We start from the raw sequence: 26,013 nt of genomic DNA, 5'->3' as shown, positions 1-26,013 counted from the left end.
TATAGCGTAGTCTAATCTCACAGCTTAACAGAAAGACAGCAGGTGTAAAGTTTAAGGTCTCTTCACAGATTGCCGCAACCTGATTCGACGCCTCCTGCGGGAAAACCCAGCCCAGCGGATTGATTTGGAGGAAATCATTTCCCATAATTGGTTTAAGGTAATGATCCTAATAAGCTAGAAATGAATTTGGATTTACAGGTGGAACTCGAAAAATTAGAATATGATGCAAAAGTTAATTTATTTCAATAATTCAACTTAAAAGGTCAAACTAATATATGATAGAGAGACTCATAACATGCAGAGTGTGATATTTCAAGCCTTTATTTGTTATAATTGTGATGATTATGGCGTACAGCTATGAAAACCTTTTCACAATATTCTAACTGAATTTGGGTTTCATCCATAATCATCACAATTATAACAAATAAAGTCATGAAATGTCTCACTTTGCGTGTTATGAGTCTCTATGGCCTTGTTTACACTGCATGGTTCAAGTGACACAAATCCGATTTCTTCCTCTCATGTGGCACAGATCGGATATGACCTGTGAACGTGTAAGCAGGAAAAAACGCATGGATTCCGATTTTCTCAGATCAGATTCAGGCCTCACTCATATGTGGTAATAAATCGGATATGTGCATTTACGTGTGCCATGTAAGCAGACAAATCGGATATTCCTCAGTAAATGCGAGACGTACGTCATTAAAAAGTGCGCGATTATAGGCGCGATGGAAGAAAGGATACACACAGTGGAGCAATGCGGAGGTTTCATGTCTTTTGAGTGTTTTGGGCGATGAGTGCAAGCAAAAATGCAGGGTTGTTACAGAAATAAATCTGTATTTGAAGACATTTTACGAGATAAATGAGGCATCGTTTTAAGTGCTCGCTACAGTGCCTCTCCTCTTATTCTCCGGCGTACGAGACCAATGTTTTGATGACTTTTCAAAATATTGTGGAAAGAAAAACACTGGATAATTTTATTCGCATCTGCATCCATTGAAATTTGTGCTGTTTTACTTAATTTCCCGGGTCAGAACGTCTGCATTTGGTAGTTTCAGCAGTGTAAAGTGTAAATGCAAAAATTGGATATGGGTCACTTAAAGATGATGTAAGCGGGTTGTCAATAAAATCAGATATAGTCAGAAAATCGGATTTGGGCATCAAGACCTGCAGTGTAAATGCAGCCTATAACAAATTATTTTTACCCTCGCTCAGGTGTGCGACTCCCCCTCAACATCCAGAACCAACGCGGCTACTGCACCGAGAAATGAGAGAAGTGCTAAGGGTAAATCAAGTGACCATTACAAATCCATCCACACCACCACACATTATACCATAATTAAACTTTAATTCCAAGACATGTCTTAAATATCTAAACAAGTTTTGTTAAAAAAAGAAACTACAATTGTACAATACAATTGTTTTACTGCCATATCTCAAATATTACTCTCACTGCTGTCCATGCTTGACATTTCATGTCAACTATAACCATTAATCTTTTAACAGGCGACATTCTGAGCCGGTTTAAAATCGGCAAAAAGCTTGGTGTAAGAGAATTCGGCAAGGTTTATGAAGGGAAGCGCTTGGCAGATGGTCTTGAGGTATAGTCATTTCTTACATTTATCAATTTAGCAAATTCTTTTTCGTCTCACTATCCATTTCAAGTCCTTTTATTGTATATAATGTTCACTATGTGGTGCAATTTACATGTTTGTAAATGTAATTGTAATGGGCTAAATGTTTTGTTTTGTTAATCAGGTGGCAGTGAAAATTGTCAAAAAGTCAAAGAACATGGAATACATCAGAATTGTAAGTTTGATCATGAAAACAACATTTTTTCCAAAAGTGGACAAACATTTTTTATTCTAAAATCTTATAAAAATCCTCCAACCAACAATAATCTTTCTTCCAGCCTGGTCATCCTACACCCGTCCCATTAGAGGTCGGCCTGTTAACCGCTGTTAATAGGGACCCCAAAGTTGAAGAGATCATTGAACTGCTGGACTGGCAGGACCAGCCTGACCAATATATCATGGTCTTGGAGCATCCCCCACACTGCGAAGATGTGTTTCATTTTTGGAATAATCGCAAACGCATCCTCTGTGAGGAAACGGCACGGACTATCATGGCGCAGGCAACAACGGCTGCTCAGACGTGCTGTGACCGAGGAGTTTTCCACGGCGACATCAAGTTACAAAACCTGCTGATCAACAAAAAATCACGTGAGGTCAAACTGATTGGCTTCGGGAGCGGGAGATTCCTGAAAGAGTCCGGCTATGACAACTTTTGTGGTATGTATTATGAATCAAGGTTTGAAAAGAGTTTTTATTTTTTAAATCTAGATGAATATGTTCTCACTAAATATGTCGCCTCACGCCTGGTTTGGCCATGGATTGATCTCACTTTTAAAACTCCAGAATTGTGAATAAAAACAACTAAATTATTCTTTACTCTAACGGATACAGAAGGTGTTGATACACGGGGCAACTTTTTTGAGCAATGTTGCAGAGCGATGTTGTTTGGGCGCTTTCTCATTGAGAATGGGCAACAAATTTCTATCTGGGTACTTTAGATCGGTCATGGGCCCTGTATCTCACCTGGTTTCCTGTTAACGGCAACATTGCTCAATAAGTTGCCCTGTGTATCCTGGAGAAAACATGCTATGGGATTTCAAACTTAACCATCAGACAAATCTCTTTCTAGGTACAAGAAGGTACTGTCCACCTGAGTTCCACAAAAGGGGCATTTACCACGGTAAACCAGCTACTGTGTGGTCTCTGGGAGTGCTCTTATTCGTAATGGTGTGTGGACGCTTTCCAGAAGCCAAAGACCATCTGAGGATTAAGAATAAGACCTGGTCTATGTTTCACTTGTCCAACGGTAAAATTGCATTCATTATAAAAAAAGATGATCAATTATAATTTCAAATCACCAAAATAGAACAAATGAAACAAAAAAGTAACAGTAACACCAAAACCAGAAAGCTTTATAAAATATGGCTGTTACCAGTTCCAGTTTTTTTTAACCGTACAGTATAGCGTAGTCTAATCTCACAGCTTAACAGAAAGACAGCAGGTGTAAAGTTTAAGGTCTCTTCACAGATTGCTGCAAACTGATTCGACGTCTCCTGCAGAAAGACCCAGCCCAGCGGATTGGTTTGGAGGAAATCATTTCCCATAATTGGTTTAAGGTAATGACCCTATTAAGCTAGAAATGAATTTGGATTTACAGGTGGAACTCGAAAAATTAGAAAATCATGCAAAAGTTAATTTATTTTAATAATTCAACTTAAAAGGTCAAACTAATATATGATAGAGAGACTCATAACATGCAGAGTGTGATATTTCAAGCCTTTATTTGTTATAATTGTGATGATTATGGCATACAGCTATGAAAACCTTTTCACAATATTCTAACTGAATTTGGGGTTTCATCCATAATCATCACAATTACAACAAATAAAGGCTTGAAATGTCTCACTTTGCATGTTATGAGTCTCTATAATATAGTAGTTTCACCTTTTAAGTTGAATTACGTAAATAAATGAACTTTTGCACAATATTCGAATGTTTCGAGTTTCACCTGTATATTAATATTTGGAAGACACTTTTTTTTGTCTATTTGTTTGATATGTTCTTAGTTTATTGTGAAACAGGAAAAGTCAAGGTCAAATCTCTTATATGTGTAATGTATGTTTATCATCAACCTGTTAGAAAGGGAAGCGATAGTCAGGAGAGGCAGAAGAGGAGGAGTAGGTCGGAGCAGCAGCTGAGGTCAGGGTCAGAAAGTGGACGATCAGACCACTGCAGCCACTAGCGAGAGAAGTTTTCTGTTTATTAGAGCTCTGTACATCATTTTCAGAAAGATTAATGCAATCCCATATATACCTGGAAAACTGGCATGCCGCCTGCCAATGAAATAATCCAAGAAAGTGAAAACGTGTATTTCTGTTACTTTGAATAATGGCGAAAGGTGAAATGTATATTTTTCTTCTCCAATTATTTTTTCCCCAATACAGTTGCTGTCAAAACCCAAATTTAATGGAGTGGATAAGATCAAAACATGGACATACATGTCTGCTACGGGACTGAATGTGACCCCTGGACCGGATTACGCACAGGTACTCCGTTTCTCTGTCCAGGTCGTATCCAGATTGAGTCGACGCGGCTGAAAATCATCAACCATTTGAGGAAAATGAGATGCCGATGAGAAAGAGGACAAGGACGGGAAGTTTTGTGAAGCTGCCGTCTCTTCATTATCGCAGCTCAGACCAGACCACTGCACTGATAAATGAGAGAAGTGCTGAGGGTAAATCAAATGACCATTACACATCCATGTGTTATATTTTAACAAGAGAATCACCATAATGGGTATGCAGTGTGTAATTATTATGTATTTCACACAGAACAGTTAGATATTGAGCTGACACTTTTTATCCAAAGCATCATTTATTTGAAACGTGAAAATCTCTACTGGACAGTGCCTGTGCTCTAGAGGATCATGGTCTTCAGGAACCTCTATCCAGTGGTCTTGAAGTCGTTTCTCCTGTAGATCCGCAGGTTCAAACCCCTTCAGCTCCAGTCCACCACAGTCCAGCACCAGATCACAGAGCGGACGTAACAACTGAGGGTGAGTTTACTGCCATATCTCAAATATTACTCTCCCTGCTGTCCATGCTTGACATTTCATGTCAAATATAACCATTAATCTTTTAACAGACGACATTCTGAGCCGGTTTAAAATCGGCAAAATCCTTGGTTTTGGAGGATTCGGCCAGGTTTATGAAGGGAAGCGCTTGGAGGATGGTCTTGAGGTATAGTCATTTCTTACATTTATCAATTTAGCAAATTCTTTTTCGTCTCACAATCCATTTCAAGTCCTTTTATTGTATGTTATGTTCACTAGGCTATGTGGTGCAATTTACATGTTGTAAATGTAATTGTAATGGGCTAAATGTTTTGTTTTGTTGATCAGGTGGCAGTGAAAATTGTCAAAAAGTCAAAGAACATGGAATACATCAGAATTGTAAGTTTGATCATGAAAACAACATTTTTCCAAAACTGGACAAACATTTTTTATTCTAAAATCTTATAAAATTCCTCTAATCAACAATGATCTTTCTTCCAGCCTGGTCATCCTACACCCGTCCCATTAGAGGTCGGCCTGTTGTTAATAGGGGCCCCAAAGTTAAACAGATCATTGAACTGCTGGACTGGCAATTATTTTTTCCCTAAAAATTTGACTATTTTTTTCTCAACAGTTGCGGTCAAAACTCAAATTTAATGGAGTGGAGAAGATCAAAACATGGACATACATGTCTGCTACGGGACTGAATGTGACCCCTGGACCGGATTACGCACAGGTACTCTGTTTCTCTGTCCAGGTCGTATCCAGATTGAGCCGACACGGCTGAAAAGCATCAACCATTTGAGGAAAATGAGATGGCGATGAGAAAGAGGACAAGGACGGGAAGTTTTGTGAAGCTGCCGTCTCTTCATTATCGTGACTGCGGCAGCTCAGACCAGACCACTGCACCGATAAATGAGAGAAGTGCTGAGGGTAAATCAAATGACCATTACAAATCCATCCACACCAACACGCATTATACCATAATTAAACTTAAGATTTTTCTTTTAATTCCAAGACATGTCTTAAAAATTGTTAAAAAAACTAAAGTGTTACAATAATCATGTTACAATCAATGCTACAATAATCGTTACATCATTAGAAGAATGGCATCTATGCTAATTTTAGTGTCTTTGTTTATCCCGAGGTTTTCCCGCAGCCTGCCGGATCCAGGCCGTATCCAGATGTGAATTCGTTTCGCGTCCCTACCCTGAAGTGATTCGAAAATCTTAATCAAATTTATAGACAAGAAGTTTGTTCAGGCATGAGGGAATTTAAAAACCTGCGTCCATATATTCAAACGCACATAACTCTTGAATCAGTTCTTAATGTGCATGTGAACGTTATCAGCAGGGCTGTTACTACCAATTTATCACAGGTTCGCGTTTAAAGTCTATTTAGAAACATTCATATAAATTTTTACGTGTTAGTTACTGTAAATTCGGCCTCTAGTTCATAAACGCCAGAGGAGAACTGGCCCCCGACTGAGCCTGGGTTCTCCCAAGGTTTTTTTTTCCTCCATCGGGTCACCTGATGGAGTTTTTCAGTTCCTTGCCACTGTCGCCTTTGGCTTGCTCAGTTGGGGATATTCAAATCAATTATACAGGGCTGTTAAACGCTTGATTCTGATTGGTTGAGAACGTTTTAAAGGTGTGCAATTATTTTCACGGCTAAAGTAGTTTCAGGCAAGTTTGAACCGCATTACAGTTCCATATCACTGCGCGTAGTTAACGGAAAATAGGATACAATTCATAACAAGAGAAGACATGCAGCCCCATGCGCTTGATCTGCAATTTTCGATGTCTAACTTCACAATCAACGGACACATACAGTTTAATTTTAATAAATAAAGTATAGTCCTATCTATAATAGGCTAAATAGAAAATTAAACTGAATAGGCTATATAAATAAATTAATAGTCCTGCTGCACGGATTTTCGTAATTATTCCAGATAATATAACAAATAAATAATTATTGATTGGCTTACTTGTAAAAAAGTGGTTTGTGTGTTTCATTTATTGGGTTATCTACTGTCAATTATAGAAAACAATAATGAACGAATTAATTACAACGAAGTTAATAAATAAATAAATAATATTGACACACATGCTTTTCTGTCTCATTATTTCAACGTCTCTCTCTCTCTCTCAAATTCAAATGAGCTGTATTGGCATGACTTATACAGTATTGCCAAAGCATTGGCCATTACATAGGCAATGAACAAATAATCAGTAAATGAATCAGTAAACAAATGCATGAAATACATGTCAGAAAACAAACACACAAACAAAAAACACAGTTTTGAACCAACATTCTGACTCTCGTAATTTGTGGCAGGCTGTTACATAGTTTGCTGCTGTTGTGATTGTGCTAGAGTTTTCTCCCACAATATGAATACATTTTTCTGAATTTGGCAATGCCATTAAATTTGGATCTAGTTGTTGGAATCTAGAGAAATAGTCTGATCTAATGCTGTGATAATGATCAGAGTGAATGAGGAAGTGTTCTTCTGTCTCCACCTCTCTCTGCCGGTGCCGTCCTCTCTCCACAGCCAGACTGTGGTCACTCAGTCGCAGGGCTTCGGCCTGGAATGAGCTCGGGTCACTGTGCTTTAGGTGCTGGTAGAACTTTATAGCTCTTTTCTGGATGCTGATCAATAGGGGGGTATGGTCCTAATTCAGCTCTGCATGAGTTGTTTGGTGTCGCTCTGTTCACTTTTAGGATGTTTTTGCAAATTTGGGTATGCAGAGTTTCAATTTCTTCTTTCTCCCATTTTGAGAAATCTTGGGTTTTTAGAGGTCCCCATATCTCGCTGCCATACAGAGAAATGGGTTCAATTATTGCTTTTAGGATTTTTAGCCAGGTTTAAATTGGAATTTCATGTCTAATTGTATTTTTAATCATGTGGAGGACTCTCATTGACTTTGCCTTCAGCTCATTCACAGCCAGATTAAAGTTCCCTGTTGAACTCAGTTTTAGACCCAGATATGTGTAGTCGTGGGTGTGTTGGAGGACTTGTTTTCCTGCTCTGAAGATATATTTATTTTCCCTACACCTGGATCTGTTTTGAAAGATCATCACTTTAGTTTTTGCTAAGTTAATTTTGAGAGCCCACGTTTGGCTGAATGTCTCTACGACGTCGAGGAGCTGCTGTAGTCCCTCTTGTGTTTTAGACAGAAGGACTACATCATCTGCAAAGAGGAGACATTTAACTTCTGATTGGGTCAGGGTTGGGCCGGGGGCAGTGGAATTGTTTAAAAGTGAATAATTGTAAATATTCAATTTAAACAAATGAAATAAGTATGCCATTAAATGCCTCCTTGTCTTCATTTTTAGTTATTTACATAACATCCACTCAAAATATGACTAAATAAAGCAAATTACATTAGCAATTCAAATTAATATAGATAGAAAATTTTAATAATACACATTTTAGTTGGACAAGTTAAATATCATGTTTTTGTATCTGTAATCAAATGGTCTCAAAATAAGTTGATATTATAAAATACGTTACGTGTCAAACACAAACTATTTAGTATAAAACCTGAGATCCAAAACACATTCTTGTGTGTTATAATTCCATTTTACAATTTAATATAAAATAACTAATCAGCACTGCAGAATAGAGATCAGTGACAGATAGAATGTTAGACAAATCAGATGTGAAAATTATAGTGCAATCAAGGGACTGCAGGCTGTCAAATAATTATTTACAAATATTATGGATAATATATGTCCATGCTCAATCAGCATCCTCGTGGATGATTCCCAGCCGCATGTTCACAAGGGCCGCACAGATTCTGAGGATTTTGTCCATTTTGTGTGCCAAGTTGATGGGTACAGTCTGGGAGATTATTTTGAACACTTTGAGCCTCCTGATAACTCTTTCCACATGAATGTGAACATTTGCAATCCTCCTTGTGACAGTTACATCCTCATCAGACAACTGCCCTCCTTTATGAGTGAACGCGCTGGTTAAGGTTAACCCCTCTCTCAAACAGCAGATCTCTGATGGTACAGCCTCTGTCTGCCATCACTTCAAGCCAGACTCCTGAGTGATGAACTTGTCACTACACCTGCCTCCATAAGCAGGAGAAATGAACATAACAAGCCCACACGGGGCAATAGGAACTAAATACTTTATAGTATTGCTGGAATAATAATGGCTGTAGGACTCGCCTCAAGAGTCAATGTTGTGTGGTTTCTGCAGGTTGGTCTCACTGCAGTCAACTTCTCCCTGAAGCACTGAGGCATTGTGCTCCGGATTGTCTCCCGTGGCAGCCAAGGAATGAAGATTCTCCTCCATTGTGTCTATCCAGTAGGAGAGGATCCTGCTCACTAACCCCTGGGACACAGCAAAGCGTTCGGCAAGATCACCCTGGAGAAGATTCAACTTTAGTTTCATCATGGTCATCAATATTTGATCCATTTCGTGCATCTTAAAGTTTGCTTTATAGAACTGTTCCAGATATTTAACATGATCAAAAAATGCATTGAGAGAAAGGCCTGTGTACAACACACAGCTAGTGTCATTCTTCAGGATGGCATGGGCAAGGGGTACTTCTCCACCATTGTCGCATACATCCTTCATCTTTCCTTCTAATGTGTGTGATCCATCAGTGCCTGAACCTCCCACTGAGGCTACGTCCACATTAATCCGGATACATTTGATAACGGGGTTTTCGTTTAAAAACGCTCTCCGTCCACACTAGTGTTTTCAGGCGTTTTCTGACGTTTCAGTGTGGATGAGAAACTTCTAAATTCACTTTACTGCGCATGCGTGAAACTTCACAAAAGCTCACTGAGACGTTACAGAGGAGGAAATAATAAAGTTATTGCGCAGTTCTTCTAACGGGATCATTTTATTTAGCAAAATATCTCACCATCACTGATGCATCCAGGTCGCATTCAGTCACCATATTTGGTCTGCAAGCTAAATTCTATATACACAAATGCAAATATTTAAAACAAAAACCGGCCTTTAAACATTTTTATTGTGATATGTTATCATATGAAGAGTTCAGATGCAAAAGCCTCTAAGTGCCGTTTGAAATTTTGTTCTAAAATGACCATTTTTATCAAGCTTGTATATTTAAGTTCAGTAATTCCACTTAAATGACAATTAATAGGTAATCTTCATTGCCATTTAAGTGAAATTACTGAACTTAAATATATCTGGATAAAAATGATCATTTTAGAAGAAAATTTCAAATGGCATTTAGAGGCTTTTGCATCTGAACTCTTCATATATAAAATTAGCCTAATTAGTGGTTCTTTGAACAAAAAGGCTATGAAAACGAGAAATATTTGTATTACTTACAATTTGTTTAAATGTATGTGATACCCCCTGCCTGGCAAGGGTAATATTATTGTTGTATGTTTTGTATACTTTGTATACTGTTGTTTTCATTTGAGCAAAAAAAAAAAAAAACTGCAGGCACCTACTCCCGCATGCATTTTCAGGCGAGGCGCATCTCAAACAAGCCTAATGATACAAGCTCCGAAACAGTGGTTCATTGCAAGGTAAATCATCTCCCAAATATGTCATTTTTTAAAATTAGCTAATTTAAACTGTATATAAAATCCTTAAAAACTTTGAAAGGTAAAAAATATACCGCAAAAAATATATGATACCATATACACTTCCCAACTTATATGGATGAACAAAGACTTAATTCTCCTCTTATGTCATGTTGTTATGTTATTTTATAATTCCTTACCGTTTATTTAATGTTTATTTTCCTTACAAATATCCTTATTTTTGTACTAAGACTACTTTATATTCTCGTTGTAAGAGCTGCTCCCTCTGGCTATATTCTCCTTGTATCCTATTCTGAAGAGAAGGATTATGCAGCAGCCATGTTTTTCTATCTTGATATTTCAATAATAAAAAATGTGGTTCATTGCAAGGACCGTTTTTTTTTTTTTCTCAAAATCACAGAGTTTGATATCTAGTTCTTGACATTTATTTTACACATTTTCACAAGGACCGTTCGAGTTTGAAGCAAGCTTCGGAGCGTCCGTGTCAGACACGTGTCATCACTAGGTGGCGGTAACGCGCGAAACCGATGCGAATCGGAAAAATAAAAGAAGAAGAAGGAGAAACCGAGGTTTATACATTGTAAAAAATGTCCAAAATGGGACTTGTGTCTATTCATTCGTTTTTGGTGAAGCGCATGACAGCAGTTGCCGAAGAAATATTTGACGCTGTCAAAGAAAATATGATTGAATATGAGCAGGAGATAGAGCGTCTAAAGCAAGAGAACTGTTGTCTCAGGAGTACACTGACTCACAGCCGCAACGGCGTCTGTGCAGAAACACGCCACCATGGTTAGTAAAACATTCACTCTAAAGTCTAAACTATTTATTTTGTCATGGTCATTGGGTTATAAATCAGTCAGTTGGTTGGTTACAAATCAGTCAGTCAAATTACACGCTGTATATCAAAACAATCTCAAATTTGTTCTCACTTTTATTATAATGAATGCCATGATGATAAGTTGTATTTTAAATTGGCATTATTAAATAGTTTTTTAAGTAACGCCTGACCAATAAAATAGTAAGTCCATATATGTTAATGTTTCAAATAAGATGTGTCATGATATTTAATACATGAGGCTTTTCTTGCCCATCTAATGAAAATACTCATCTAAAACCTCTGATTAGCTTATTCAGTGACCCAAACTGAGCAATGTTGTGCCAATGTTGCTGTTTGTATAGGTATAGGTAACAGTTAAGAATATAATAGCTTTGCAATTAAATAATTTATATAATCAGTATAACAGTTTTCAGTCTATAGCTCCCAATATGTATTAGCAAGTTGTTACTTAAATGCTTCGTTTTATTATCAAAGGTTGGCTATATTTTAAAAAATAAATAAATAAAATAGTTTTGTAGTGAAAAACTTACTGTATAATGCAATGCAATAAAATAATGATTGAGAAATGCACTTATAAACTATGCTCAATTACAGGTTATATCATATTACTTTAACAGAGCTGCAAGATTCTGGATAAATTAAGAATCACAATTTGTTTCTAAATAGTCTACTAAACAACATGCAAATTAATAGAGGCTCTACTGATAATGACTGCAGTCTTTTTATTAGTAGTAACATTTTTCATCAATCATTTTTTACTCATAGAGATGTTGAATTAATTAACACTAATAATAAAAGATTGTTTTGGATGAATGATTCAGTGACATTTTTTTTTTTAAACAGTCACTTGTGTCCACTGTCTGGTCTAATGATGTAATAGATAATCTGGCTATTCAGGACGCAGCCTATAAACCAGCTCTGGCCAACTCTTGAGCCGAAAATACATGACTCGAAATATTTTTTTAGTCGTTATGTGAATTGAAATTATGTGATTTTATATATTGCCCCTCATTTAAAGAGAGAAAAATATAAAACATAAAATATCCAGTAAAATATAAAACAAAAAAAATGACAATAGCCAATCCTGTCTCCATAGCTGTTTACTCAGTTGTATTAAATGAATGATCAGGGTGGCTGCTGTACTCTCACTCTGTTTCTTGGCGCCAGGAGCAGTAATAGGGAACACCTAGTTGCGCAATTGGGAAATCCCACGAAGGCTACATGATGCGTCCTTCTAAGGCTGAATATGCTGAATCCTTCGAAGTCTGCAGCCAACATTGGGACACAGCTTGCGTGTGTGCCGGTTGAGGGAGAATAAAACGAGTCTCGGTTCTCCCGCAAACTAGAAATATCTATGAATAAAACATTTAAAAACGAATAGATTTTTATTCGTCTGTTGCAGAAAAGCAACAATAACAACTAAAACAAAATAGAAACGATTTACAGGCCAGAGTTTCTGTTCTTTACATGTTTACAGCGTTGAGTGATGTAGCCAATCACAGACATATATGTGTTGATTTCTTGAATGCAATGGCCAATCAGAAGCATTTAAGATAGACTTCCCTCACCTTTCAAAACAGACTTTTTGTTCATTGCTGAATTCTGTATGCTGGCAAATCCTCTAATTATAACAAACAAAATGTGGATATTATGAAAGATTCATTGTGCAGTCAGCTTCATTGAGATTGCGATGAATTGTCAGCTTTTTAGGGATTATTAAGGGAGCGCACTTTGCGCATGTTCAGTCATGCCAAACCATTCACTCAGTAGCTGCTTGCTTTTATGTTAAATTAACAGTGGTTTGTGTGTTAATGCTTTAATAACAAATAATTTAGGGTTGGGTCAGGGTTTTTTTTTACATTCACTCTATTTCTTGTTTTTGGTATTCATTCAAGTGCATTTGGTGTTAACAGAGATATTTGCTTTTATTGTTTTTGGTTGTTTTGTACATTGTTTTGTTCAGTGTTAAATAGTCTTATGTTATTGTTAAATAGAAATAAAAGTTTAATGATATTTGAAAAGGTGCATCTGCCTTATGCCATTATCATTATTATAGATGTAAATGGTCTCGGAACAACAATATTATCGTTTATCGCAATATACTTTATTGGACAATTTATTGTCCAGCAAACAGCAAAAGACCCCACTGGGTACCACTCATGTCATTTCTACAACAAACAGGAAAAAGAGGCTACAATTTGCAAGTGCTCACCAAAATTGGACAGTTGAAGACTGGAAAAATGTTGCCTGGTCTGACGAGTCTCAATTTCTGTTGAAACATTCAGATGGTAGAGTCAGAATAGTGGGATGCGGTACCATACACTATTTTCGGCACACTTTAGGCCTCTTAGTGCCAATTGGGCATCGTTTAAATGCCACAGCCTACCTGAGCATTGTTACTGACCCTGTCCATCTCTTTATGGCCACCATGTACCCATCCTCTGATGGCTTCTTCCAGCAGGATAATGCACCACGTTACAAAGCTTGAATCATTTCAAATTGGTTTCTTTAACATGATGAGTTCACTGGACTAAAATGGCCCCCACAGTCACCAGATCTCAACCCAATAGAGCATCTTTGGGATGGGGTGGAACAGGAGCTTCGTGCCCTGGATGTGCATCCCACAAATCTCCATCAACTGCAAGATGCCATCCTATTAATATGGGCCAAAATTTCTAAAGAATGCTTCAGCACCTTTAGACATGTGCCGGTATTCGGTAATGCGATAAATCGTGGTAATGAATATGCGCTATATTGTTATCGCAGGCACTTCAAAATACCGTGAAAATGATAGATTCGAATTTAGACTTTTAGAACGTGCATTAGCTTATTTTCCATCAACCACTTAATCACTGCATATGCGCAAAACACGTGCGCACTCTGATGTAAACAATCCCCACGTGTATAAGCACTGTGTGTATGCAGCAGTGTGCACTCTAGTCTAATGTAATCAATCCTCACATGGAGTAGAAGCATGGCGGAAGGAGGAACACTGCCGACGATTTATCCCCCGCAGGGCTGCCAGCTTTCACGCATTCAGCTTCAGACAGGACGCTGAATACGCGCGGGGACGTTTTTTTGCTGCGTCGACCAAAGCACACCGGGCTCAAAGTTTAAAATAGTTAAACTTTTTATTTTCAAAATAGCAAATCGTGTTGTATCTGAAGGGTAACGTTGAACCCAGCGGCCAGCACCGCGCATTCCGTGTCCCGTCTGAAAGGTGCTTTAAGCAATTGACACTTTTCACATGCTCTCACACAGATCTCTCACACAGATCTGTCCATTGTGACAGATCGCTGCGCCTCGGTTCAAGTAAACCAATTATTTGTTAGTTTTTATTTAAAGATACTGTACAACTTACCGCATAATGTTGATCAATCAATCAGTGTTTTTCAAACATGGAAAGAGGTCAGTAAAACTGCTGGAGAACAATTGCCACAGAACTTACTTACTTACTAGGGATGTCAATTTTCACAAATTCCCATGATCGATCGTTGTTTTAATTAACGATCAATTAATCGTTAGCGTTAATGGCAAACAGCATTACAGGGTCTGCAAATGCTGCTCAAAAAGCTATGTTCCTCGCCAAATTAATAAGAATGATTATTAATCTAAAAAAAGGGTTGGTAGGATTGTAAAATGTTTTCATGTGATTGAAAAATTTAATTAATTATTTAATATATAAATATAACGACAAATACAATGTGTCACCAACGCCACCTCAGATGCGTGCTCCTCAGATTTGTGACTGTTTTGGACATGCTGGATCAAAAAAAAATAGTGTTCTCATTTTATGTAATATGACAGTCAAAAATTAACCATTGTTATTATTAGTCGTGCATTCTGCTTGAGTGTCGCGCGCTGAATGAATAACCGCTGAGCACTTTGTTAGCATTTATTTAACTCAAAGAAATGCATCCTATTTGATAATCAGATATATACAAAATAAACATAATCTTACAAAATTTTATCGGCACAAAATGACTTGAATGCACGAGTGAACTTAAATGAAGTTACGTGCCATTTATAATGGCTCATGTTGTGGTGGACGCTTTCTTCCTGGAACAACGCGACATGGCATCTAAACCCAAATAATTCACAATGTTTTATTACAATATTGTTCTCTTTATAATCTTGTGTAATATGACAGTCCCAATAGTCACTAGCCGTGCATTGTCGTTTGAGGTGAGCGCGCTAAAGATCATGCCAATTCGTTACCAAATGCATCCAATATGAGATAAATCAGATATAGAGTACACAAAATAAACTATTACAACTTACATTTGCACAAAAAAGGCTGCGAATGTACACGCAAACTTATAGTCATGATGAAGGTGTAAAATAGTCCCAAACAACTCCGGTGTGTGTCATTCCGGTGTGCCATTCAGTGGGACTCAACACTTCACCACACCAGCGCGCTCGCTTCCATGTTTTGTGGTTGAGCAGCACGCACGCGCGTGATCCTGCTTTTATCGATGATCATTAAGTTTTATCGATTAAACGTATTATCGACAATTAATCAATCGTCGATTAATCGTTGACATCCCTAAACTTTACATTTACCTCAGGAAAGCCGTTTAATGAACAGCACATTAGTTGAGAGTATTTTGCTAAATATGTGCACTATATTACATATAATACATATGTTAAATTGTGAATATTTGTTATTATAATGAAAACCACATTATATTTAATTTCTCTCTGTATGTTTACAGCATTATATGAGATATTTTTTCTTGAGAAAAATTAACATGCAGACTGCAGCCTACCTAATATTAAAGATTGAAATCAAACCCAAGAATTTAATTGAATAATACAAACAGTAGCCTACCAGTCATTGTACCATGTAAGCATTATAACATGTTGTCACTAAACTTAATAAAATTCTGTTTTGTTATCATATGTTTTGAAAATCACATTTACAAACTTGGATGAAAGGGTTGTTTTTTTGTTTTTTTTAGATACCCACAATCCATCTGTTTCTCTTGAGCAGTTAAAATATTGCGACAATACCGTATACCGTGATAAAAGCTCAATCGATTAACCGTAGCATGAAAATTTGATACCGGTACATGCCTATCAGTGATGCGCGGGTTGATCCGAAATGAGCGGGTGCCTGCGGTTACCCGCAGTTACGGGTCATCCAAAAATGTTTTTAATGATATTCGGGTCGCGGTCGGTCGGGTCGTTTGAAAAAAGATGCCAATTAAACATTTGTATTAATATAGTACTAGACACAATTTTTGATGAAATATACAGCCCTACACATTATTGGCTGAATAACTGGCACGAAGATAACACACAAGCTCAGTCTAAACAGTTCTCGGTTCTATACTAGTGATTCGAGAACCGCGGTCCCTGTGCGTTCGGTATACGCAGTATCAGCTGCTCGTGCTCATCACTTCTCTCAACAGTGGCACCAACATGTCTCGGTTCAGTGAACTGTTGGAGTTACTGGAGTAAAATATAATTCAGGATATTGATTTATTTCGATTCGGGGGCGACTGTCAGGCATGTCTGAAAGTGAGTAACTTTAGTAACTTGTGGATCAGCACTGACGCAAGACGCGAACTGTTTCGAACGATTCAGTTCGAGTGTACTGGTTCGACCGGTTCACTAAAAAGAACCGGTTCAAAAGAACGATTCGTTCACGAACCAGCCATGTCTGCGATGATCACAGTCTGCAGAGAGATGGAGGCGGCAAGAGAAAAGGTGAAGACTGTGGAGTGGAAGCTCCGCAAATACACACATAGAAAGAGTAAAAGTGTGGGAGACATTTGCTGAAATAATGAAAGATGATGACCAAAGTGCTGGCTTTGCCTTTGTTATGTGTAGGCCTACGTCTTCTTGCGATGCTGTGTTGTTACACGTCTATGGCCCAATAACGCTCCGATGAGCATTTACTACTTTAAAAAAATGCGGTCAGGAAGTGGGTCAGGTACAATGTTTTTTTTTAACTTTTTTTGCGGTCCGAGTTGCGGACGGGTAGCTGAAAACGTCGGTCGGTTGCGGGTTGTTTATACATTGACCCGCGCATCACTGATGCCTATGCACCTTGCTGAATCAATGCCACGTAGAATTAAGGCAGTTCTCCCTTTCCATCCTCCCTTTACATAAAACAAAATGGGATGTGGCACTACACCAAACACCAATCACCTATACCTATATGATCATGTCATGATCACATCACTTACTTAGGCATTAAGATCTCCTCCTAACGTCACACCACTACTAAAAAAAATTGCTTTGATGGCTCAACCTTCCAATCTCCATAATCGGCAGGATAGCAGCAATAAAAATGACGATTATACCAAAAATGAATGATCTATTCTCAATGATTCCAACCCACCCCACACTCACCTGGTTTAAATCACTAGACTCCATAATCACTTAGTTCTACTGGAAAAATAAAACGCCAAGGATGAAGGTTCAAGGACTAGAAGCACTAAATATTTCAATATTACTCAATGGCTAACCAACTGCAATACATATACAAATGGATTCACCCCACCCAATCCGATATTATATGGCTAGAAATAGAACAATCACTATGCAAAGAATTAAATATAGCTGACACACAATTCCTCACCAAATCAATCAAACAACACACGTTTTAATGCAGTAACTATATCTGCCACTCTGACAGCCTGGTGGCAATTTTACCAAATCACAAATGCTACATTAGCTCCATCTATCCTCACCCCACTCTGGAACAACCGTGACTTCATAAGCAATAAAAAACACTAAATTTTCGCACATGGGCTGAAGGGGTATCACCCACATTAATCATATTTTCAATCTAACACATTAACAACACTTCCGCAGTTGGCCCAGGAGTTTGGCATTGAGAGCAATTAATTTTTAAAATACATACAACTCAAATCTTCTGTTCTGGCAAAAATAAATATCAGAGCCGCAAATTTAGAACTTCCAATATCAGACTTGGTTAACATTTCCTCTCCAAAGAAACTGCTCTCTAAAATATACAAAATGATTTCAAACCAACTTTAGACCATATACTTACTGACAATAAAATGGGAAAACGATCTTTCATTAGCTCCTGATGCCAACTTCTGGACCCAAATCTGTAAAAAAAACATCTCATGTCCAAAAATGTGAATCTTCAGTTAATACAATACAAACACTTAACAGAACACACTACACGGGCAATAGATTAGCTAAAATTGGTTTCACATCAGACGTTTGCACACATTGTGATCACAATTCTACAGATACATACATCCATGCAACCTGGCACAGTATTCCAATCAAACACTTTTGGGAAGAGGTTACACAGTCACTATCCACTATAGTTGGCGACCGCATCCCACTGTCACCCTCTCTTTGCTTGCTGGGAGACCTCACAATAATCCCTGATAAAACTATAAACTCTAAAATGCTCCTCATAGCTCTAACCATCGCCAAGAAAACTATCCTCATGAACTTGAAACAAAACTGAAAGAACTGAACAGATTTTTTTATTTGTCTGTCTTCAAAAGTTATGGTGTCGCAAACTTAACGAGATCCACCCGAAATTGGCTAAGAGGCTGTATCTTGGCCAAAGTTTGATCAATCGAAACAAAAATTGGTACACGTCATCGGAAGCATGTTCTGAGGTTCCATCCAAAGTTGGGAATAGCGCCACCTACGGGTCATGATATATGCAAAATTGCTATTTTGGCCAATAACTTTTCAACAGTTTGTTAGAAAATCATAATTGTGGTATCTATGGATTCCTTGCATCATGCTGAATTCATGGATATCGATTTTGCCCATGATGGGATGTACCAAGTGTCTGTCATTTTGAATTTTGTCATAATTTGCAATATCTTTAAAACTGTTTAAAATTTCTTCACAAAATTTGGTTTAGATCATCATTAGCATGGCATACCAGAGAAGTTTGATCATAAAAGTTGCTATACCACGTGTCATGAATCCCGAACCATTGCGGTCGTGGGTTCGAGTCTACTGGGAATCAATAAAAAACTTTAATCATATAAAAAGACTACTAGTGTTGACTCCTCCAGACTGTAAATCAGGGCAAAATTCTGCTAATTTTGTGTAGTGTTTCCTGCTTTTACCAAAGGAAAATTGGTGGTGAATGGCATTTTAAATTGATTTGAACATTATTTTTAGCATTTCCCTGTAAGTAAAAACTAATTTTGTGCTTCATGTCACACAGATACTCAGAGAGATGGATGTCTGCAAGTTCCATTGGGTTCAGAACTGTCAGAAATTCAAGTAAAAATGGAGGTTGCCACTGTGATGCCCCATGATCCTTTGAGACAAGCATCTACCAATACTTCTCCCCTTTCCGAAGGTTTTAAATGGCAGGAACCCTCTCACTGCCTCACACTTCTGCCAAAAATGCTGTCGAAGAATGAAGATATTGGTGGTACAGATACACAATCATCAATCGCATTTGGTACAGATACACAATCATCAATCACAGTTAAGTCAGAGCTGTGTGAAAATCCGGCTAAACATTCATACCCATCTGCAGTGCAGTCTGGCAGTGATTGTCATGTTGAACCTCCAGCACCTAAACAAGACCTGTCGTGTCTTCAACTTCACATTGAAAATTCTGATGAGATGTCACAAAAGGCAATTGAAAGTCACCAAAACACACTAATGTGCAAGATTTGCAGAAAAGTTTTCAGCACCAAAGGACATTTGCAGAGACACAATTTAGTGCACCAGAACCAGACACCTTTCCGCTGTGGTTCATGTGGGAGTCGTTTTAAATCTAAATTCCACTTGAAAGAACATGAGAGACTCCATGCAGGTGATTATCACTAGAGTTGCCAATCAGATTTTGTCAAATGACACTGTTTGTTTGCTTCTTTCTTAATCCTCAAAAAATAAATAGATAAATACAGGTTGAATTAGGCAGGTCAATGAATTGAGGCGTTAGGCCAAAGAATGAAATTAATTCCCATTCTGTGATAACCAATTTCAACACTGTTTTTAATAGAGGGAGACACATACCCATTCTCACCTGAGGCCTCGTGTATAAAACTAGGTGTTGTAAGCTCCCATATATGGTTATTTCAGACTGATCTCATGAAGTAGCGTGTCCATTTTTGGCGTGCTATCAAGACGCATAATCGCTTTTCAGCGTGTTTATGAACGCCGTTGACGTAACATTATTACTGTATATATAAATATATGACTTACCTCAACCCCATCCCTAAACCTAACAGTCACTGGGGTTAATGGCATTTATGACTGTTCCCTTACCATCCTAGGGAAAAAAAAGATCGCTCCCAGATGTAGATCTACATTTTGCTTTGTTTCGCGTGGACATTTGACGGCGTGTACGCGGAATCACTCGGACGTTAATGGCGTAGACATACACGCATACACGCGGATAGTTCAAAATGCGTAGAGATAACACGCCACTTGTCTCGAAAGTGGCGTGTATGTTTACGCAAAAGTCATGATGTCATGTTGGTTATTTCAAGATGGGAGATGCATTTAGCCTACGCACAATCTTCTCCTGACAGGTTTTATAAAGGGAATTTTGTGCAGGTTCTGGCATACTTTTGTGCGCTCGCACACTTTTATGATGAAAACTATGTAAAGTTATCTAGTCTGGCTAACGCTGGGTCTGGGAACCACAAGTTCATTTTCTCGTATTTGAGGCGTGGTTTATGAATGCCCAGAGCTGTTTATTAGGTGCTAACAATGGCTATCAAATGCACCTGTACGTAGTTCATAGCCAATTGTTTGAATTATACTAGATGACGTATGTAGGGCGACAGAAATTAGACAAGGAAGAAGACGATGGTTCAGAGATTTATGTGTATACGGTGGCGTGCATCTAACGGCCGTTTCAATGTGTATCTAGTGGCGCATATTTTTTCCGGCATGCATGTTAAACAATGAGTGCTTTCACACCGGGAGCAGGAGCAGCGCTTACGCGTCGAGCAGGGGAGGCGCGTGAGCAGCAGTGAAGTGGGGGTTTCGGCATCAAATCTGTTTTTTTTTTTTCTGCACTGCTCAGTTAAAGTGAAAACACACTTGATGGACAAAAATAAATATGATTTCACACAAAAAGTGCCCAAAATGCACAGAATAAGCATGTCTAGTGAGTTTTAACAAGAACTTGGAGGCAAATAAAATAAAGACTTAAAAATATTTATAGAAGATTCAGGCTACCCAGTAAAAACTTAAATTATCTTAATTAGTCTTAATTATTCAGTTTGGATAATTTTATATATAAATATATAAAAACTCAAGTAAACTAGCCAGAAAATATTATATATAAATGTTCTTTTAGTTTATGTAACACAGAGACAGCTACGTAGGCTAGCACAACCCAAATCAATGTTTTACACCTCCCCATAATAAACTTTCAAGACAATCAATGTTATAAATGACCAACTTCTAAAAACAAATGGATAGTTGTCTTTGTAAATAATTGTTCGCTTATGTAGCTTTGAATCCGCTGCTGTGACACTGTACAAACGCTTCCAGTGTGAATACTCTCGCGCAGTGACTATTTAGTTACGCTGACACACTGCTCAAGTGCTGCTCATGCTTGCGGTGTGAAACCTATGTGTGAAACGGGCGTAAGGCTGCATCGAAAGGTAAATTCGCGTCTGCTGCCATGTTGGACCCATAGGCAACAACCTGCTTTGGTGTGTCGCATAGACATTGTCATCGTCTTGCTGATCCATCCCCGTTCTGTGATTGGTTCCCTAGATGAGGCGAAAATAAGGACCATGGTTTCCATACTGCCTTACAGTGTGAATAAAATTGCACTGCAGCAAGGCACTATGTGGAAACCCTGGCTACTAGTTTTCTGCATCTGCTTATCATTTCCATGCATATTCCATCCACATGATACCATGTTCAACGGTACAAGGCATTAAGAAAATATGAGATGCGTACAAAACTCGCCTAAAGGATTATTAAGAACACCTGTTCAATTTCTCATGAATGCAATTATCTAATCAACCAATCACATGGCAGTTGCTTCAATGCATTTAGGGGTGTGGTCCTGGTCAAGACAATCTCCTGAACTCCAAACTGAATGTCAGAATGGGAAAGAAAGGTGATTTAAGCAATTTTGAGCATGGCATGGTTGTTGGTGCCAGACAGGCCGGTTTGTGTATTTCACAATCTGCTCAGTTACTGGGATTTTCATGCACAACCATTTCTAGGGTTTTCAAATGGTGAATGGTGTGAAAAGGGAAAAACATCCAGTATGCATCAGTCCTGTGGGCGAAAATGCCTTGTTGATGCTAAAGGTCAGAGGAGAATGGGCCGACTGATTCAAGCTGATAGAAGAGCAACTTTGACTGAAATTACAACCGAGGTATGCAGCAAAGCATTTGTGAAGCCACAACACGCACAACCTTGAGGCGGATGGGCTACAACATCAGAAGACCCTAATGGGTGCCACTCATCTCCACTACAAATAGGAAAAAGAGGCTACAATTTGCAAGAGTTCACCTAAATTGGACAGTTGAAGACAGGAAAAATGTTGCCTGGTCTGATGAGTCTCAATTTCTGTTGAGACATTCAGATGGTAGAGTCAGAATTTGGCATAAACAGAATTAAAACATGGGTCCATCATGCCTTGCTACCACTGTGCAGGTTGGTGGTGGTGGTGTAATGGTGTGAGGGATGTTTTCTTGGCACACTTTAGGCTCCTTAGTGCCAATTGGGCATCGTTTAAATGCCACGGCCTACCTGAGCATTGTTTCTGACCTTGTCCATCCCTTTATGGCCACCATGTACCCATCCTCTGATGGCTACTTCCAGCAGGATAATGTACCATGTGACAAATCTTGAATCATTTCAAATTGGTTTCTTGAACATGACATTGAGTACTAAAATGGTCCCCACAGTCACCAGATCTCAACCCAATAGAGCATCTTTGGAATGTGGTGGCATTGGAGCTTCGTGCCCTGGATGTGCATCCCACAAATCTCCAAGAACTGCAAGATGCTATCCTATCAGTATGGGCCAACATTTCTAAAAGAATGCTTTCAGACCTTGTTGAATCAATGCCATGTAGAATTAAGGCAGTTCTGAAGGCGAAAGGGGGTCAAACACAGTATTAGTATGGTGTTCCTAGTAATCCTTTAGGTGAGTGTGTATGCCGTCACACTACATTGCTAAAAATCGTTCAGTATACTTGACTTGTTTTAGAATAAATAAATAAAAATGTTATAACATTTCAGAGAAACGTTTTCTCTGAGAAACGTGTTCTAACATTTCAGAGAAAAGAGTTATTCTCAATATTTTCCACTGTCCAAATTTTATTTAATTAGTATTTAATTGCTTTAAACAAATACAATTTATGCAATTTAGCCAATAAGGTAAACATATACAGGTCCTTCTCAAAAAAATTAGCATATTGTGATAAAGTTCATTATTTTTCTTAATGTAATGATAAAAATTAAACTTTCATATAATTTAGATTCATTGCCCACGAACTGAAATATTTCAGGTGTTTTATTGTTTTAATACTGATGATTCGGGCATACAGCTCATGAAAACCCAAAATTCCTGTTTCAAAAAATTAGCATATTTCATCCGACCAATAAAAGAAGTGTTTTTAATACAAAAAAAGTCAACCTGCCCACAGTGCCCCCAGTTCCTACATGTCTCCACTCTGGCACCTTTAAAGAGTTGATCAAATTTATAAAAGAGGTTCTACATTGAACAAAAATGACACCACTGTCACAATTGCAAAGGGAGTTTATTTACTGATTTGACACACTTTGCAACATGCTTTACAACGCCATTAAAAGCATGCATTTACTTCCATTGTTGTGATTGAGAGACCCCTTGCAAATTTGTATAACCTATTTAGTTGGGGTGTTTTCAATTCAGCAAAAAGAAAGAAATTCCAGAGAAATTTCCTATTTATTAAAAGAAAAATATTATTTTTAAATAAGAACGAGTTTTCCTACATCTTGAAAATTTTAGTTTTTATAAATGGGGGTAATCTTTGAAGGATGAACGAACATTGTTATGGGTCATCACATTAAAAATATCTTTTTAAATATAATACTATTTGAGTTTTGTAGTGCTGGAAAAAAGATGTGTGATTTAGGCTACTTTTTGCCAATCTTCCATGGTTACAAGTTAGTGTTACTACATTAAATCCACGGTGAATGTTGCTGATCTGTGGACTTAAAACCTATAACTAATTCATTCACACCTCGTCAGCTCTGTTTGATCGGTTAATAACAGAGAAATGTTAGTGCTTCTCACTAGATCTCGCAACAATGTTATATTCAGTGGCGAATTCAAATGCTTTGTTTGTTTACTGGATCTCTCTCAGCGCTGTAATAGTGTCGCTTGATCAAGAATCAGCTCGCGCTGCACTGTTGTTGATGGTCCAAACTGATAAAGGTCCGTAAAGCACAAAATGAGTTTCGTTCTGCTTTCATTACGTTTGCCATTTGATGTTGCACAACGTTAGGTGCTCGCGCCAGTGCAGATTTTGGTCGGCAGGAAAAATGGTCCAACTGTAATGGTTCGGTTTGTAATGCGAGTCGGAGTCCAAGTCGTGTCACGAGTCCAGAGAATGGAGTCTCTAGTCGGACTCGAGTCCAAATCCAGGACTCGAGTACTCAATCACTCTGGCAGACTCAGCCACAAGACCACGCTGAACGTGGTGAGTGCATGTTAGAAACAGGAATGGTGAGGGTTAGCGATCTTCAAATCAAACTTAGATCTCCATTCGACAAAGTTTGAATCCTGCCTGTGATTTCTTTCTGATGAAACTTCCATTTGGTGGTGAAATAATGAATTTGTGTGACGTTGTTCCAGAGAGGCGTGTTTTACGGGCGGTTTTTAATGAAGCACTGTGGAGCTTCAGGCCTAACGGTGGAAGATATTGGCCTTCATTCATAGTACTTAATAAAAAGATGCCATTAAACAAATATTTAAAATATATAGCCTTTGTTGTTTCTACGTTATGTTTGATATAGAGTGTGAATGTATTACAATATATATAAAAAATAGAATTAAAAACTTAAAAAATATATATTTTTTTTTTTATTATTGATTGGCAGCACTAGTTTTTAGCAGATAATCATATTTGTAGACTTAATTACAATAACATTTATTTCTTTACAGAAAGGCGATCAGAAGATCGGTCCGAAGAACCACTGGACTCACAGATCTCCCATGTTGAAGTAATCCTGCAGCCAGACCGTGTAAATGTGGACACAAACCCACGGCACTCTCCTAAATTTATATTTTCTGATCAGGGACCTGGGAAATATCCTTTCAATTGTAAGATTTGTGATAGGCCATTCAAACGTCAAAGGAGCATGAAAAACCACATGCTTTTACACCAAGGTGATCGAAACTACCCCTGTAAATTTTGTGGCAGAAGATTCTATAAGAGCTGGCATCTTACAGAGCATTTAAGAATTCACACTGGTGAAAAACCATTTGGGTGCAATAAATGTGGAAAGGGGTTTGTTCAGTGGAATCAGGCACGATCACATATAATCAAGCACCATGAAGGAGATATGTCACTGTTATCAAAGGAAAAAGCCTAAACTTATAAATTGGCTTTTGTTATAACCACTTCTTTAGCAAGAAAATTAGAATTTCTGATGTACATTTCTAATAATAAATGATGCACAGAGACATTTATCTCAGGTTTTGTAGATGCACATACTCTTCCTACATCCCATGTCTGTCATTTAAAAAAAGTAATTTTGCTTGCATTTTGCTATTTTGGTATACATGGTTTCAAAGCAGCTTTACAGATTTTTTTACAGACTAATATATTCAATTTCATAGGTATTCACTAGCCTATCGTTATTCATTACTGACATGCCAGCTGCATAAAAGGGCTTGATACCAAGGTGTGGATGTGAGCAAAGTCAGTATCCCATGTCACTCGAGTTAAAGGACAACTCCGGCGCAAAATGAACCTTTGGTCTAATTACACATTGTTACCTAGTCAGCCGTTATCTGAGATTTGTTTTCATGATTGCCGAATGTAAATAGTTTTATCTCTAAAAACA

The 26,013-nt window shown here is 37.9% G+C and overlaps 3 protein-coding genes and 1 pseudogene across 8 annotated transcripts in view; 3 read left to right on the top strand and 1 right to left on the bottom strand.

Annotated features, from left to right (window-relative positions):
* The window catches only part of LOC120464201 (serine/threonine-protein kinase pim-2), a 32,422-nt gene extending 30,815 nt beyond the window's left edge, over positions 1–1,607 (top strand). The window contains exons 7-9 of the mRNA XM_089125351.1: positions 69–157; positions 1,216–1,285; positions 1,507–1,607. Coding sequence (XP_088981477.1) covers positions 69–157; positions 1,216–1,285; positions 1,507–1,607 — 260 coding nt within the window. The remainder of the gene's footprint in view (positions 1–68; positions 158–1,215; positions 1,286–1,506) is intronic.
* Positions 1,222–6,612, top strand: LOC120467423 (serine/threonine-protein kinase pim-2-like). Of its 6 annotated transcripts, XM_089125259.1 has the most exons (12): positions 1,222–1,285; positions 1,507–1,601; positions 1,759–1,809; positions 1,913–2,291; positions 2,704–2,880; positions 3,102–3,190; positions 4,019–4,308; positions 4,481–4,629; positions 4,719–4,813; positions 4,975–5,025; positions 5,261–5,559; positions 5,774–6,612. In XM_089125259.1, the coding sequence occupies exons 3-7, from the start codon at positions 1,792–1,794 to the stop codon at positions 4,169–4,171; spliced, it is 816 nt and encodes a 271-aa protein (XP_088981385.1). In that variant the 5' UTR covers positions 1,222–1,285; positions 1,507–1,601; positions 1,759–1,791; the 3' UTR covers positions 4,172–4,308; positions 4,481–4,629; positions 4,719–4,813; positions 4,975–5,025; positions 5,261–5,559; positions 5,774–6,612. The 6 variants fall into 6 exon arrangements, with proteins under 6 accessions (XP_088981385.1, XP_088981382.1, XP_088981380.1 ...); XM_089125256.1 differs by lacking the exon at positions 1,222–1,285 and having other exon boundaries at positions 1,511–1,601; positions 4,552–4,629; XM_089125254.1 differs by lacking the exon at positions 1,222–1,285 and having other exon boundaries at positions 1,511–1,601; positions 5,786–6,612.
* Positions 6,613–8,295: 1,683 nt separating this feature from the next.
* On the bottom strand, positions 8,296–9,217 carry LOC148970104 (uncharacterized; annotated as a pseudogene).
* A 1,454-nt stretch (positions 9,218–10,671) lies between these two features.
* On the top strand, positions 10,672–26,013 carry LOC120481063 (uncharacterized). Its single transcript, XM_039674485.2, has 3 exons — positions 10,672–10,956; positions 19,188–19,790; positions 25,109–26,013. Exons 1-3 carry the CDS (start codon positions 10,755–10,757, stop codon positions 25,537–25,539), a joined length of 1,236 nt encoding a protein of 411 aa, XP_039530419.2. The 5' UTR covers positions 10,672–10,754; the 3' UTR covers positions 25,540–26,013.

This window comes from Pimephales promelas, chromosome 21 (assembly GCF_988280905.1).
Source record: "Pimephales promelas chromosome 21, fPimPro1.hap1.1, whole genome shotgun sequence".
NCBI classification, from domain to species: domain Eukaryota; kingdom Metazoa; phylum Chordata; class Actinopteri; order Cypriniformes; family Leuciscidae; genus Pimephales; species Pimephales promelas.
Note: the sequence above shows the minus strand (reverse complement) of the source record. Positions and strands in the feature narration are given on the sequence as shown.

Excerpts from the sequence above, each read along its gene's own strand:
- LOC120467423 (XM_089125259.1), top strand. Across the intron at positions 2,292-2,703 it reads CGGCTATGACAACTTTTGTG|GTACAAGAAGGTACTGTCCA; the intron begins GTATGTATTATG and ends ATCTCTTTCTAG. Across the intron at positions 3,191-4,018 it reads TTTCCCATAATTGGTTTAAG|TTGCTGTCAAAACCCAAATT; the intron begins GTAATGACCCTA and ends TCCCCAATACAG.
- LOC120481063 (XM_039674485.2), top strand. The coding sequence starts at position 10,755 with ATGTCCAAAATGGGACTTGTGTCTATTCATTCGTTTTTGGTGAAGCGC. Across the intron at positions 10,957-19,187 it reads TGCAGAAACACGCCACCATG|ATACTCAGAGAGATGGATGT; the intron begins GTTAGTAAAACA and ends CATGTCACACAG. Across the intron at positions 19,791-25,108 it reads ACATGAGAGACTCCATGCAG|AAAGGCGATCAGAAGATCGG; the intron begins GTGATTATCACT and ends ATTTCTTTACAG.